Source organism: Bufo gargarizans, chromosome 4 (assembly GCF_014858855.1).
Source record: "Bufo gargarizans isolate SCDJY-AF-19 chromosome 4, ASM1485885v1, whole genome shotgun sequence".
Classification (NCBI taxonomy): Eukaryota; Metazoa; Chordata; class Amphibia; order Anura; family Bufonidae; genus Bufo; species Bufo gargarizans.
This window is the reverse complement of record NC_058083.1, coordinates 401,159,843-401,177,000: the sequence shown is the minus strand read 5'-3', so window position 1 is coordinate 401,177,000 and position 17,158 is coordinate 401,159,843. Positions and strand designations below refer to the sequence as shown.

The following is a 17,158-nucleotide window of genomic DNA, read 5'->3' as shown; positions in this document are numbered from 1 at the left end:
CGGCATGGCCACATGGAAGTGGACAGCATGCAGATGACATCCCTGTGTTGTCCGCATTTTTGCGGCCCCATGGAAGTGAATGGGTCTGTGTGCAATCCTCCAAAATTCCACCAAAAATACGGTTGTGCGCATGAGGCCTAAAGCTAGGGCTACACCTAGAGTTTGCTAGAGCAATTTATCACTCCAGCACAGTCTCAGCGTAGTGCAAGCCGAAAAGGAGGCGTTTGCTAAGACCCCGGATCGCTCGTCTGCAGGGCACTGTGTCACGGAAGGGACATTAATACCACAACACTTCCATGTTTCCCCATGGGACACTTTCTAACATTGTGACCAAACCCCAACATGTCATAATTAAAGAAAAGATCACACATAAATAATTAGCATTTTGCAATACACAGGAGATGTCATTTATCCCTACGAGTACGGATTGTCGCGCTATTCTAGAGATCACAAGGATCTTGCAACAAAATTTCTAGGTCTAGCCCCATCCTCAGGCCTCATGCACATGTCTGTATTTTTGGCCTGTATGGGTCCACAAAAAAATAAATAAAATGGACATCACACTGATATCATCTGTGTGCTGTCCGCAATTATAGAACCTGTCCTATACTTAGCCGTCTTACAACAAGGCTTCTTTACGGTGGGCAGGCACGTCTCCTCCGGACGGAGATCGAGGAAGGCGTTACTTGTAAGTAATGAGCCTGAACTAGACGTTCATGTTAATAACTTGTTTATTCCCCGCTACTTCACATGCAATATTAAATGCTGCCATTAGAAAGTACAAATTATTCCACAAAAAATAAGTCCTTATACTGCTATGAGAACAGAAATATAAAATATATTTTTTGCTGGGCCGCTGAACGGAACTACGGATGCGGATAGCACACAGTGTGCTGTCCGCATCTTTTGCAGCCCCATTGAAATGAATGGGAAGCGGACCCATTCAAACGGTCATCTGAATGAGCCCTAAAAGTGTTATAAAGTGGACCTACACTTTACAGTAAGATCCCGACCATCAGATTATAAAAAGTCACCTAGCCCCAAACTTCTAAAGTAATGTGAGAAAACTGCTTTTCAGGAGCCTGAGTCATTAAAACACAGTGGGGCCCATTTATTAAGCTAGCCTGTTTTGGGCCATAAAATTAGACTGGTGTATCTCATTCGTCTGTCTTTCTTTTGCTGAGTATTTATTAAAAGTCGCACAGCTATTAATAAATTATTAGACTAGACGTATTTTTATTAGGGCTCATTCACACTACTGTGGTTTGGTTCCACATCCGAGCCGCATCTTTTGAGGCTTGGGTGTGGACCCATTCACTTCAATGGGGCCGCAAAATATGCGGACAGCACTCTGTGTGCTGTCCGCATCCGTTGCTCCGTTCCGTGGCCCCGCAAAAATTATGTCATGTCCTATTATTGTCCGTTTTGCGGACAAGAATAGGCATTTCTATAAAGGGTCGTCCGTTCTGTTCCGCAAATTGCGGAAGGCACACGGGCGGCATCCATGTTTTGCAGATCAGCAATTTGCGGACCGCAAAACAAGGCACGGTCGTGTTAACAAGCCCTTAGGGCTCGTTCACACCACCGTGATGTTTTTTGCAGTCCGCAAATTGAGGATCTGCAAAAAATGGATACCGCCCGTGAGCCTTCCGCAATTTGTGGAACGGAACAGGAGGCCCATTATAGAAATGCCTATTCTTGTCCTCAAAATGGACAAGAATAGGACATGCCTCATAATTTTTGCGGGGCCACGGAACGGAGCAACGGATGCGGACAGCACACAGAGTGCTTGTATAAGAAAGGATGGCTCCGGCAGCATGTAGCAGTATCAAAAAACTTCTTTATTTGTACCTCCAGACACAAATGGCAACGTTTCGACTGTTCACCAGTCTTTGTCAAGCCTAATAACATCAGTGTTGGTAGGCATATAAATACCCCCCATAATAAAAAACACGCCCCACATTACATCAACAAAGCTAATCATTGTAATGGAATAAATCTGTACAAATTGTTACTTACTGAAGCCGGCATGGCCTCCATCCTCAACATGTGCACCACAGCGTGTTGTTTTCTCCACTGCGCAGCCGCGGCTCACCGGCTACACATGCCGGAAGTGTCATCAGTCACCATGGCTACGGCCGGAACTGACGTCCCCAACCAATAGGCAGCCAGAAGGAAGCACTGTCGTCATCCTCAGCGCGACGCTCACGTGACACCCCACATGGTGCGCACAACCGTGCGTCAATCTCATGGGTCACATGGGTGGCGCAGCCATTGGAGATACAGTACAAGTACCGGAGCCATGGTAACCCCAGACGCCGTGTCCTGCGCAACCTGGCCTAAAGTAATGTGCATGATCCATATGATAACATGAACCCAATCAATGCACATAGGTGGCTGAATGAATATTGTCAGATCAAAATCACAATGATGATCGCCACATTCTCCCTAGCTGATGCACATATCCAACGGAGGTGGAGACCATATCCAGCTTCGCATATCACAATCGTTATGTGTAGTGCATTTTCCAAAATAACACCCATCAGACAATACAAGGCATTATATCATACAATTATAGCAATCTCTATGTTAGGGATGTTGTATCACTTATAAAAAATTAATTGTGAACAATTAATTAATGATGTCCCTATTAGGGCTGCAGCTAACGATTATTTGAATAATCGATTAGTTGCCGATTAATTTCTTCGATTAATCGATTAATCGGGAAAAACGACAAAATTACAAAACAGAGGTTTATATGATCTTACTTGAAAAATTATGTTCAAAGGCCATATTAAAACAAATTGTGGGCGACACTATTATGGGGGATCTGTGGGCGACACTATTATGGGGGATCTGTGGGCGACACTTATGGGGGATCTGTGGGCGACACTTATGGGGGATCTGTGGGCGACACTTATGGGGGATCTGTGGGCGACACTTATGGGGGATCTGTGGGCGACACTTATGGGGGATCTGTGGGCGACACTTATGGGGGATCTGTGGGCGACACTTATGGGGGATCTGTGGGCGACACTTATGGGGGATCTGTGGGCGACACTTATGGGGGATCTGTGGGCGACACTTATGGGGGATCTGTGGGCGACACTTATGGGGGATCTGTGGGCGACACTTATGGGGGATCTGTGGGCGACACTTATGGGGGATCTGTGGGCGACACTTATGGGGGATCTGTGGGCGACACTTATGGGGGATCTGTGGGCGACACTATTATGGGGGATCTGTGGGCGACACTATTATGGGGGATCTGTGGGCGACACTATTATGGGGGATCTGTGGGCGACACTATTATGGGGGATCTGTGGGCGACACTATTATGGGGGATCTGTGGGCGACACTATTATGGGGGATCTGTGGGCGACACTATTATGGGGGATCTGTGGGCGACACTATTATGGGGGATCTGTGGGCGACACTATTATGGGGGATCTGTGGGCGACACTATTATGGGGGATCTGTGGGCGACACTATTATGGGGGATCTGTGGGCGACACTATTATGGGGGATCTGTGGGCGACACTATTATGGGGGATCTGTGGGCGACACTATTATGGGGGATCTGTGGACCACACTATTATGGGGGATCTGTGGACCACACTATTATGGGGGATCTGTGGACCACACTATTATGGGGGATCTGTGGACCACACTATTATGGGGGATCTGTGGGTGGCGCAGTTATGGAGAGGGGGATCTGTGGACGGCGTAGTTATGGAGAGGGGGATCTGTGGGTGGCGCAGTTATGGAGAGGGGGATCTGTGGGTGGCGCAGTTATGGAGAGGGGGATCTGTGGGTGGCGCAGTTATGGAGAGGGGGATCTGTGGACGGCGTAGTTATGGAGAGGGGGATATGTGCACTGTTATGGGCATAACAGTGCACAGATCCCCCTTCCCATAGCAGTGCCATACACAGACCCCCCCTCCTCCCCATAGCAGTGCTATACACAGACCCCCCTCCCCATAGCAGTGCCATAGACAGATCCTCCCCCCTCCCCATAGCAGTGCCATAGACAGATCCCCCTTCCCATAGCAGTGCCATAGACAGATCCCCCCTACCCCCTACCCCCTAACAGCCCCGGCCCCGATGCTTGCATCTTTATTTTACCTTTTTACAATGACGCTCCCGCTCCTGTAACAGCCAGGCAGAGCGGACGGCGGCGTAACGTCACTCAATCACGTGACGCGCCCGCTCCGCCTACTTCATGAATGAAGGAGGCGGAGCAGGCGTGTCACGTGAGTGAGTGACGTTACGCCGCCGTCCGCTCTGCCTGGCTGTTACAGGAGCGGGAGCGTCATTGTAAAAAGGTAAAATAAAGATGCAGCGACCGCCCGCCCGCCCGAATAGCAACGAATCGGCGATTATTCGATAACTGGATTCGTCGACAACGAATCCAGTTATCGAATATAATCGATTACATCGATTAATCGTTGCAGCCCTAGTCCCTATACTGAAGAGGACTATCAAACGACCCACATCAGTCGATGGATGTAACGTTAAACTCTAAATTTAACCCATAAGGTTGAAGGGATCTGAGGGTATGGATCCACTTAAGCTCCTTTTTCCTCAGAATCACCTTCCTGTCACCACCCCTTCTCAGATACCCAACGCTGTCAATTACTCGAAATCTTAGTTGATTAATAGCATGTTTACAATCAATAAAGTGCTTGGCAACCGGTTTGTCAATGGCTCCTGTTCTGATAGTGCTCTTATGCTTATTAATTCTTTCCCTCAGTTCCATTGTGGTTTCACCCACATATATAAGGCTACATGGACACTGTATCATGTAAACCACGTCTGTGGATTTGCATGTAAAGTGTCCCTTGATCTTAAACCGTTTGCCACTATAGGGATGAGTAAAACCATCACCTCTCATGATGCAACTGCAGTTGCAGCAGGAGAGGCAAGGGAAATTACCATTCCTAAGTGGTGCCAGTCTTTTCTGTTTGTCTAGATCCTTACCCCCTATGTCCGCTTTAACTAGTCTGTCACGTAAGTTACGGGTCCGTTTATATGCCATCATAGGGGGGACAGAAAACTCTTTGACTGTTGGCAATCCTTTCTGAAGGATCTGCCAATCCTGACGTAAGATGGCAGCAATATTGCGGCTGTCACCCCCAAAGATGGACACAAAAGGGATACGGGCAGTCTCTTGTTTCGGTGGTTTTCTCACCAATGTAGATCCACGATTCATGGATATAATCCTATGTTTGGTGCGGTTGATCAACTGGTTAGGGTAGCCTCTTTTTGCAAATTTCATGCACATCTCATCTATTCTGTAATCAAACTGGGTATCATCGGATACGATCCGACGTACCCTGAGGAGTTGGCTCCACGGAAGAGAATTCACCATGGTCTGAGGGTGATTACTATCATACATAAGTAGGGTGTTCCTATCTGTGGGTTTCTGGAATAGATCAGTGCGGATCCTTCCATTGTGCACCTGAACCCGGACGTCGAGGAACTGCAGCTCACGGGCAGATTGCATCATGGTGAACTGCAGGTCCCGGACCCCAGAGTTCAGGTGCACATGGAAATCCTCCAGTTCAGGTATAGTGCCTGTCCAGATCAGGAAAATGTCGTCGATGTAGCGCCACCAGCACAGAACCCTCTCAAAAAATGTGGAGCGATATACAAGCCGATCCTCGACCTCCGCCATGAAGATGTTAGCGTAGGTAGGGGCCATATTGGACCCCATCGCCACACCACGCTTTTGTTGGTAGAAGGTGTCCCCAAAGAGAAAGTAATTTCTCCTCAGGACCACCTCCAGGAGGGCGAGGATCAACCGGCATGCCCCAGGAGAGAGCTCTGTGCTGGCAAGGGCCACACCGACGACACTTAAACCATAAGAGTGGTCGATGGATGTGTACAACGATACAACATCAAAACTTACAAGTAAAAATTTCTCAGGCAAAACTAGTGCGTTCAGCTTGGTCAGGAAATGGCCAGTATCCCTGATATAGGAGGGGGCCGTGGTCGCATGGATCCGCAATACCCTATCCAAAAAAATGGATATGGGATTGAAGATGGAGCCCCTGCCCGACACAATGGGTCGGCCAGGAGGATCCATTAAACTCTTATGGATCTTTGGTAGAACATATATTACAGGGGTAATCGGGTGGCTGACATGTAAAAAATTATATAGTTCATCATCGATGACTCCTTGACTAAGTGCCTCATCCAATAATACCCCTATAACACATGCTATATCAAACTTCGGATCCTTGTTCAATATCTCATAGACATCAACGTCCCCTACCTGTCGTATGATCTCATTAATATATTTACAGGTATCCATAACGACCACGGCACCCCCCTTGTCAGCTGGTTTGATGGTTAATTTTTTATTCCGTTCCAGCTCAGACAAAGCCCGTCTCTCAACATGGGACAGATTATGCCTGAACTGGTCAGTGCTGTCCTCCCTCAATTGGTCAATTCGTTTCCTGACAAAGCTGATATATGTTTCGACCACATGGTTATTTTGCGGCGGCGAGAAATGACTTTTGTTACGTAGGTCAAAATCTTTACACATAAGTGTATCAGTGGATACTATTGGTTGACACTTGGATGTATCAATGTCTCTCATTGAGAAAAAGGCTTTCAGCCTAAGACGTCTAAAGAACTTTTGTAGGTCCAGTTCGAGTTCGAACCAATCACGTGGGGTAGTAGGGCAAAATGTCAGGCCCCGGCTCAATACCTTGGTTTGTATATCATCCAGATGTAAGGATGAAATATTCACAACCAAGTTCATTTCCGTAGCCCGCGTCTCGTTATCCTCCCCTGTGGATGGGAGGAGGCTTCCATGGGGATAGGGGGAAGGGCCCTTGCTGGATCGATGGTGTCTCCTACCACCCCGTCTGTATCGCCCTCGCCTCTTTTTCGGCCATGGCCTAAAAAATTATTGGACGCACCTGACTCATCAGCAGAATCGGACTCACCAGTGCTGAAGCCAAACTTGCCTTGATCAAAGCGTTTCCCACGTCTCCGTCTGTTGAATCTTTGTGATTGAGACGTTTGCCAATTATATACTTTGCCAGATTGGTAATCATCCAAGTCTCTGTGCCACTTATCCCTTTTAATGTGTTCAACCTCGGATTTATGTCGCATAACATGTTGAGTCATCTTTTCTTTGTAGGTTGTAAACTCCTCGCCACTCATCAGGTCCCGAATCTGGGTTTCCAAACCGGTTGTAATTAGCTTCAGGTTGTCGACTTCTTTCTGTAGAAAATCTATATTAAGTAGCATCAACTCGAAAGAGTATTGATTATTTATTGCTTCAAAAGCTTTGCAAAAGTCGCCATTAGTAGGAAATAAATTCGGGCGAAGATTAGATCTAAGGCCCCTTGGTATTCTTTGCTGTTTATAATACTCTCTCAGAGTTATTAGATGTAACTCCATGGTATTTAATCTCTTCAGATCTTGTTCAGCTTTACGTTTCAAGATATCAACCGAGGGGGAACTTAAAAAGGTTACATCACCTCCATCGACATTAATGAGTCGCTGAATGTCCTCATCAGTATAAACATACATGTGTCTTGACGAGGTATCCATGTTCTTATTTGGACCTGGGGGACCCTCCATGGTGTATATAACTCCACGATTTTCAACCCCCTGGTGCACGCCTCCCGGATCAACAATAGATAAACGTGAAAAAATGTAGAAGCAGCACCTTACGGTCTCAAGATAATGCGTTGATCAATGCAGCAGCCTAGCCGTAGGCCCTTGATCCATCAGGCCTTGGAATACGTGTATAAGAAAGGATGGCTCCGGCAGCATGTAGCAGTATCAAAAAACTTCTTTATTTGTACCTCCAGACACAAATGGCAACGTTTCGACTGTTCACCAGTCTTTGTCAAGCCTAATAACATCAGTGTTGGTAGGCATATAAATACCCCCCATAATAAAAAACACGCCCCACATTACATCAACAAAGCTAATCATTGTAATGGAATAAATCTGTACAAATTGTTACTTACTGAAGCCGGCATGGCCTCCATCCTCAACATGTGCACCACATTTTGCCCTACTACCCCACGTGATTGGTTCGAACTCGAACTGGACCTACAAAAGTTCTTTAGACGTCTTAGGCTGAAAGCCTTTTTCTCAATGAGAGACATTGATACATCCAAGTGTCAACCAATAGTATCCACTGATACACTTATGTGTAAAGATTTTGACCTACGTAACAAAAGTCATTTCTCGCCGCCGCAAAATAACCATGTGGTCGAAACATATATCAGCTTTGTCAGGAAACGAATTGACCAATTGAGGGAGGACAGCACTGACCAGTTCAGGCATAATCTGTCCCATGTTGAGAGACGGGCTTTGTCTGAGCTGGAACGGAATAAAAAATTAACCATCAAACCAGCTGACAAGGGGGGTGCCGTGGTCGTTATGGATACCTGTAAATATATTAATGAGATCATACGACAGGTAGGGGACGTTGATGTCTATGAGATATTGAACAAGGATCCGAAGTTTGATATAGCATGTGTTATAGGGGTATTATTGGATGAGGCACTTAGTCAAGGAGTCATCGATGATGAACTATATAATTTTTTACATGTCAGCCACCCGATTACCCCTGTAATATATGTTCTACCAAAGATCCATAAGAGTTTAATGGATCCTCCTGGCCGACCCATTGTGTCGGGCAGGGGCTCCATCTTCAATCCCATATCCATTTTTTTGGATAGGGTATTGCGGATCCATGCGACCACGGCCCCCTCCTATATCAGGGATACTGGCCATTTCCTGACCAAGCTGAACGCACTAGTTTTGCCTGAGAAATTTTTACTTGTAAGTTTTGATGTTGTATCGTTGTACACATCCATCGACCACTCTTATGGTTTAAGTGTCGTCGGTGTGGCCCTTGCCAGCACAGAGCTCTCTCCTGGGGCATGCCGGTTGATCCTCGCCCTCCTGGAGGTGGTCCTGAGGAGAAATTACTTTCTCTTTGGGGACACCTTCTACCAACAAAAGCGTGGTGTGGTGATGGGGTCCAATATGGCCCCTACCTACGCTAACATCTTCATGGCGGAGGTCGAGGATCGGCTTGTATATCGCTCCACATTTTTTGAGAGGGTTCTGTGCTGGTGGCGCTACATCGACGACATTTTCCTGATCTGGACAGGCACTATACCTGAACTGGAGGATTTCCATGTGCACCTGAACTCTGGGGTCCGGGACCTGCAGTTCACCATGATGCAATCTGCCCGTGAGCTGCAGTTCCTCGACGTCCGGGTTCAGGTGCACAATGGAAGGATCCGCACTGATCTATTCCAGAAACCCACAGATAGGAACACCCTACTTATGTATGATAGTAATCACCCTCAGACCATGGTGAATTCTCTTCCGTGGAGCCAACTCCTCAGGGTACGTCGGATCGTATCCGATGATACCCAGTTTGATTACAGAATAGATGAGATGTGCATGAAATTTGCAAAAAGAGGCTACCCTAACCAGTTGATCAACCGCACCAAACATAGGATTATATCCATGAATCGTGGATCTACATTGGTGAGAAAACCACCGAAACAAGAGACTGCCCGTATCCCTTTTGTGTCCATCTTTGGGGGTGACAGCCGCAATATTGCTGCCATCTTACGTCAGGATTGGCAGATCCTTCAGAAAGGATTGCCAACAGTCAAAGAGTTTTCTGTCCCCCCTATGATGGCATATAAACGGACCCGTAACTTACGTGACAGACTAGTTAAAGCGGACATAGGGGGTAAGGATCTAGACAAACAGAAAAGACTGGCACCACTTAGGAATGGTAATTTCCCTTGCCTCTCCTGCTGCAACTGCAGTTGCATCATGAGAGGTGATGGTTTTACTCATCCCTATAGTGGCAAACGGTTTAAGATCAAGGGACACTTTACATGCAAATCCACAGACGTGGTTTACATGATACAGTGTCCATGTAGCCTTATATATGTGGGTGAAACCACAATGGAACTGAGGGAAAGAATTAATAAGCATAAGAGCACTATCAGAACAGGAGCCATTGACAAACCGGTTGCCAAGCACTTTATTGATTGTAAACATGCTATTAATCAACTAAGATTTCGAGTAATTGACAGCGTTGGGTATCTGAGAAGGGGTGGTGACAGGAAGGTGATTCTGAGGAAAAAGGAGCTTAAGTGGATCCATACCCTCAGATCCCTTCAACCTTATGGGTTAAATTTAGAGTTTAACGTTACATCCATCGACTGATGTGGGTCGTTTGATAGTCCTCTTCAGTATAGGGACATCATTAATTAATTGTTCACAATTAATTTTTTATAAGTGATACAACATCCCTAACATAGAGATTGCTATAATTGTATGATATAATGCCTTGTATTGTCTGATGGGTGTTATTTTGGAAAATGCACTACACATAACGATTGTGATATGCGAAGCTGGATATGGTCTCCACCTCCGTTGGATATGTGCATCAGCTAGGGAGAATGTGGCGATCATCATTGTGATTTTGATCTGACAATATTCATTCAGCCACCTATGTGCATTGATTGGGTTCATGTTATCATATGGATCATGCACATTACTTTAGGCCAGGTTGCGCAGGACACGGCGTCTGGGGTTACCATGGCTCCGGTACTTGTACTGTATCTCCAATGGCTGCGCCACCCATGTGACCCATGAGATTGACGCACGGTTGTGCGCACCATGTGGGGTGTCACGTGAGCGTCGCGCTGAGGATGACGACAGTGCTTCCTTCTGGCTGCCTATTGGTTGGGGACGTCAGTTCCGGCCGTAGCCATGGTGACTGATGACACTTCCGGCATGTGTAGCCGGTGAGCCGCGGCTGCGCAGTGGAGAAAACAACACGCTGTGGTGCACATGTTGAGGATGGAGGCCATGCCGGCTTCAGTAAGTAACAATTTGTACAGATTTATTCCATTACAATGATTAGCTTTGCTGATGTAATGTGGGGCGTGTTTTTTATTATGGGGGGTATTTATATGCCTACCAACACTGATGTTATTAGGCTTGACAAAGACTGGTGAACAGTCGAAACGTTGCCATTTGTGTCTGGAGGTACAAATAAAGAAGTTTTTTGATACTGCTACATGCTGCCGGAGCCATCCTTTCTTATACACGTATTCCAAGGCCTGATGGATCAAGGGCCTACGGCTAGGCTGCTGCATTGATCAACGCATTATCTTGAGACGTAAGGTGCTGCTTCTACATTTTTTCACGTTTAGCACACAGAGTGCTGTCCGCATCTTTTGAGGACCCATTGAAATGAATGGTTCCGTATACATAACGCAAAAAAACGTTTGTGCGCATGAGCCCTAAGGCTACATGCACACGACCATGTGCCCCCCGTGGCCGTATTGTGACCCGCATACAACTTGACTGGGTCTGCAATCACGGAGATGCAGAACGAAGGCACGGATCGGAACCCCACCGAAGCACTACGGAGTGCTTCCGTGGTGTTTCTGGCCGTGCCTCCGCACTAGGGCTGCAACGATTAATCGATGTAATCGATTATATTCGATAACTGGATTCGTTGTCGACGAATCCAGTTATCGAATAATCGCCGATTCGTTGCTATTCGGGCGGGCGGGCGGTCGCTGCATCTTTATTTTACCTTTTTACAATGACGCTCCCGCTCCTCTAACAGCCAGGCAGAGCGGACGGCGGCGTAACGTCACTCACTCACGTGACACGCCTGCTCCGCCTCCTTCATTCATGAAGTGGGCGGAGCGGGCGCGTCACGTGATTGAGTGACGTTACGCCGCCGTCCGCTCTGCCTGGCTGTTACAGGAGCGGGAGCGTCATTGTAAAAAGGTAAAATAAAGATGCAAGCATCGGGGCCGGGGCTGGTAGGGGGTAGGGGGAAGGGGGGGATCTGTCTATGGCACTGCTATGGGAAGGGGGGGTCTGTGTATAGCACTGCTATGGGGAGGAGGGGGGGTCTGTGTATGGCACTGCTATGGGAAGGGGGATCTGTGCACTGTTATGCCCATAACAGTGCACATATCCCCCTCTCCATAACTACGCCGTCCACAGATCCCCCTCTCCATAACTACGCCGTCCACAGATCCCCCATAAGTGTCGTCCACAGATCCCCCATAAGTGTCGTCCACAGATCCCCCATAATAGTGTCGTCCACAGATCCCCCATAATAGTGTCGTCCACAGATCCCCCATAATAGTGTCGTCCACAGATCCCCCATAATAGTGTCGTCCACAGATCCCCCATAATAGTGTCGTCCACAGATCCCCCATAATAGTGTCGTCCACAGATCCCCCATAATAGTGTCGTCCACAGATCCCCCATAATAGTGTCGTCCACAGATCCCCCATAATAGTGTCGTCCACAGATCCCCCATAATAGTGTCGTCCACAGATCCCCCATAATAGTGTCGTCCACAATTTGTTTTAATATGGCCTTTGAACATAATTTTTCAAGTAAGATCATATAAACCTCTCTGTTTTGTAATTTTGTCGTTTTTCCCGATTAATCGATTAATCGTAGAAATTAATCGGCAACTAATCGATTATTCAAATAATCGTTAGCTGCAGCCCTACTCCGCACTGCAAAAAAGTAGCGCATGCACTAATTTTTTGCGGTGCGGACCGTCGGATGCGGATCACAGACCCCATTCAAGTGAATGGGTCAGCAATCCGCATGCGGCTGCCCCACGGTCTGTGCCTGTGCATTGCGGACTGCAATTTGCGATCCACAGCACGGGCACGGAGCCCTAACGTTCGTGTGCATGTAGCCTAAAACAGCCTTTTTTAGACTAAAAACAGGCACAAACACTTTAGTAAATGTGCCCCATGGTATCAATACCAGGCAGACGCACATTGAGCTCACTGAGATAGTGTGGAGATCAATGATCTCACATCAGATTTAACTCTTACTGCTAAATTTGCAACTGTACAGATTAATAGCAGCGGATTATTGAAACGGTTCATGGGTTCAGTGAAACATCAGATATTCTGTAATTACCTATACTCTTATGAAGTATGGGGTATTTTATGTACTGACTGAGGGTATGGGTTAGCAAGTACTGACTGAGGATTATCTACCGTATTTTTTGCCCTATAAGACGCAACTAGGTTTTAGAGGAGAATAAGAAAAAAAATATTTTTCATTAGACCTCAGGTCAGAGCCCCAATCAGACCTCAGATCAGACCCCCCCCCATTCAAACCTCCAATTTGAATGACCACCAGACCTCAGGTAAGAGCCCCAATATGCATAAACCCCTCCCATTCAGACCTCATATTAGACCAGTAATGTGAAGGACCCCCAGACCTTAGATCAGAACCCCATGTTTAGAGCAAATAAAATAAAAATATCAACTTACCTCATACAGCTCTCTTCTTCCTGCCGCAAGCTGTGCTGAGACCTGACACGCACAGCATAAGGTCACAGCGCACCAACGTCCTCACGCAGTGCGCAGTCACAGCACAGCCAGCACCCGAGGACCAGCAATCTGTGATTATAGAGCTCGGAGAGCGCTGCATTGACTGCTTCCCAGTCCTCCTGTACTAATGAGCGCTTTCCCATAATAGAAGCGTTCATTAGTATTCACCCCATAAGACACACTGACATTTTCCACCCACTTTGGGGGGGGGGGGGGTAAAAGTGCGTCTTATAGGGCAAAAATATGGTACCTTATACGAAAGAGATGCTGCAGTCTCTGAAATGCGTAGTAGTTCTGTATAATAAAGTCTATGAATTAACATATTATCCTTCTGGTCCCCCTCATCTGCGGCAACGCAGCATGCTGTGCTATCCTGTCCCATATTTTGACAGAATCTACAATAGAAGCTTTTGTTGGATCCTTCAAAAAACATGTGGGCGAAACGCAACATGGACTTGTGTGCATGTAATCAATCCCCTTCTCCATCAGTCACCGTATACTTGCTCACATATGGTGGCTCACTTGTCATCTAATCTCATCTGCGCCTAATTAGGCCTTTTTATTGACGCCACAACATTTACCAGAGACCGAATCAAAGCCGCAGGTTAATTGCACCAAACACACAGACATTAGTACAGTCTCCATGTTACACTGTCCTCCTGGACCATAAGTTTAAAAACTGCAGAACACTACTCCAGCTATAGTCGCTAGTGTTGAGCGAACTTGTGGTTTTAAGTTCGGAGTACAAGGTTTGGGTTATCTAAGAATTCCGTTATGGATTCCGCTACCATGGACCATAACTTATATGGTCCGTGGTAGTGGAATCTATAAAGGAATTCTTAGATAACCCAAACCTTGTACTCCGAACTTGAAAACACAAGTTCACTCAACACTAATAGTCGCCATTACACGTAGTGAATACTGACTGATGGTAGGAGTGGTGGCAGGTACTGACTGATGGTAGGAGTGGTGGCGGGTACTGACTGAGGATGGGGGTGCTGGTGAGTACCGACTGAGGGTAGCGGTGCTGGTCAGTACCGGCTGGCGGTGGGGGTGCTGGTCAGTACCGGCTGGCGGTGGGGGTGCTGGTCAGTACCGGCTGGCGGTGGGGGTGCTGGTCAGTACCGGCTGGCGGTGGGGGTGCTGGTCAGTACCGGCTGGCGGTGGGGGTGCTGGTCAGTACCGGCTGGCGGTGGGGGTGCTGGTCAGTACCGGCTGGCGGTGGGGGTGCTGGTCAGTACCGGCTGGCGGTGGGGGTGCTGGTCAGTACCGGCTGGCGGTGGGGGTGCTGGTCAGTACCGGCTGGCGGTGGGGGTGCTGGTCAGTACCGGCTGGCGGTGGGGGTGCTGGTCAGTACCGGCTGGCGGTGGGGGTGCTGGTCAGTACCGGCTGGCGGTGGGGGTGCTGGTCAGTACCGGCTGGCGGTGGGGGTGCTGGTCAGTACCGGCTGGCGGTGGGGGTGCTGGTCAGTACCGGCTGGCGGTGGGGGTGCTGGTCAGTACCGGCTGGCGGTGGGGGTGCTGGTCAGTACCGGCTGGCGGTGGGGGTGCTGGTCAGTACCGGCTGGCGGTGGGGGTGCTGGTCAGTACCGGCTGGCGGTGGGGGTGCTGGTCAGTACCGGCTGGCGGTGGGGGTGCTGGTCAGTACCGGCTGGCGGTGGGGGTGCTGGTCAGTACCGGCTGGCGGTGGGGGTGCTGGTCAGTACCGACTGACGGTGGGGCTGCTGGCCAGTACCGACTGACGGTAGGGGTGCTGGCCAGTACTGACTGACGGTAGAGGCATGATCATTTCTTGGAAGCCATGAGGTATTTCTGTGGGACATACTAACCAATACTGAGCAGCCAAAGCCATCTACTGGAGACACAGTGTGACTGGCAGAAGGGGAACACAGTGAAACAAACAGAGGTGAATGCTTCCTCTTCAGAGTCTTCCCAGGTAACCAGTCCCTGCACACTCACCATTGTAATCCACTTGAAGGTCCACCTAGGTCACAACATTACCTCGTGCAGTCTCGTACAAACACCATTACAGTTACTGGCCATTAAAGTGCTTTCCAAGACGTGGAAGGAAATCCATATCTACGGCACAAGCAGGCGGCTGTAATTATGCGCTACACTGTCACAATACTTCGTTCTCAGCTTGAAAGCCTGTGGGCTTCGGCTTTGCCCTTAGCTAAGATGGCTACTAGGAGTTCTGACGTGCCGATGAGTTCGTGGCTGCGGGGCGCGGACTAATGACGTCATCTAGTGCCGAGAAACGCTGTTTCCGGGAGGTGGAGACTGTATGTGACAGCAGAAGTGTAAGCAGAGGCTGAGGGGGCTTACAGCAGTCCACAAGGGTAACGACCACCTGACTGGAGGGTATGTGTGCACAGTATGGAGGGATGAGATTAATGTGGGGGCTGCACTGGTGTGAGTGTAGGCTATAGGCATGAAGTAAAGTGTATCTGTCTAATATATCTAATCTATACATCCTGTATAATATATAATTTCTATCTAGTGATTTTCCTGTATCGTTAGCTGTATATTATAGCATATTCCTGGAGCAGTGCATCCTGGGAGAATACAGTGCAATGTTCAGCATGTCATAGGAATCTGTTACCACTGTGATGAAGATCCAGGATGAGGTTGTGTGTGGGCCGCTATTTTGCACATAAGGTGAATGGATCTCCCAAGGATCTTTTATTTTATTTTTAACTCTTTGGTGCATTTCTCCCTAAAGGGTTTTCAGCGACTATTATCCTACGACATGGAGCTCGCCCACAGCTTGTTACTGAAAGAAGATGCTCTGGCTCAGATTACAGAGGCTAAAAAATCAGTCTTTATCTTTGAATGGCTGCGCTTCCTGGACAAAGTGCTCATAGCTGCAAACAAGGTAAATGGGAGACTCTGCGGCAATGGCAAAAAAAGGTGGTTGGTTTACAGTCCTCTATTATGCCTCATTCACAGGTCAGTGTTTGGTCAGTGATTTTCATCAGTGATTGTGAGCGAAAAACAGGTGCGGCTCTAAGCACAGGACAGGTGCAGATCTTTCCCTTATACCTTATGTCTGTGGAGGCTCCAATCCTGGTTTTGGCTCACAATCGCTGATATGTGAATGAGGCTTTACACTGGCAGGTCTGGCGATTAGCGGTGAATTGTGATACCCATGGTTGCGTGGAACGGCATCCTTACACACAGCACTAATTAAAGGGGTTGTCCAGCTGCTGATATTTAAATAGGCTCAGATTGGTATAAAATAAGTGATGCTCATCTCACACATCCTCCTCCTTTCCTGTTCCTACACTTCACGGTCCCAACAAAAGTGAACCAACTGAGATATTGACTGGCTGAGCGGTCATTTACTCTCCACTTGGATTACTCTGCAGTAGGTGCCAGCATGTTTGGGCGGAGCACTGTTATAGAGTTAACATGTAGCTGTCATTTTTTATTATATTTTTTTGTAATATGTAGGGGGAGTGATGCTGACCATTTTTGTATTATACTTTAATTACTAAAATTGTACATTTCTATTAGAAAAATGGCTCTAAAGTTGTCCATTTTGAGCCTTAGCAACGCTCCTCTGTCTACATAACACACTCAGTGTTGGGCAAGTCTCCACAGTTATGTAAACAGAAGAGAGTGTTGCTAAGGCTCAAAATGGTAGAGTTATTCTTCTAATAGACATGTACAATTTTAGTAATTAAAATATATTACAAAAATGGTCAGCATCACTGCCCCTACATATTACAAAAAAAATAAAAATGACAGTCACAC

The 17,158-nt window shown here is 47.5% G+C and overlaps 2 protein-coding genes across 5 annotated transcripts in view; one reads left to right on the top strand and one right to left on the bottom strand.

Annotated features, from left to right (window-relative positions):
• CEBPZOS (CEBPZ opposite strand) overlaps window positions 1-15,608 on the bottom strand; it is a 29,631-nt gene extending 14,023 nt beyond the window's left edge. The window contains exon 1 of one of the 2 annotated variants that reach the window (XM_044290002.1): window positions 15,362-15,608. In XM_044290002.1, the coding sequence (XP_044145937.1) occupies window positions 15,362-15,364 (3 nt within the window). In that variant the 5' untranslated portion in view covers window positions 15,365-15,608. The remainder of the gene's footprint in view (window positions 1-15,361) is intronic. The other variant, XM_044290003.1, reaches the window with a different exon arrangement.
• A 49-nt stretch (window positions 15,609-15,657) lies between these two features.
• The window catches only part of HEATR5B (HEAT repeat containing 5B), a 92,671-nt gene continuing 91,170 nt past the window's right edge, over window positions 15,658-17,158 (top strand). For 2 of the 3 annotated variants that reach the window (XM_044289452.1, XM_044289450.1), the window contains exons 1-2: window positions 15,658-15,763; window positions 16,125-16,277. In XM_044289452.1, coding sequence (XP_044145387.1) covers window positions 16,152-16,277 — 126 coding nt within the window. In that variant the 5' untranslated portion in view covers window positions 15,658-15,763; window positions 16,125-16,151. The remainder of the gene's footprint in view (window positions 15,764-16,124; window positions 16,278-17,158) is intronic. The other variant, XM_044289451.1, reaches the window with a different exon arrangement.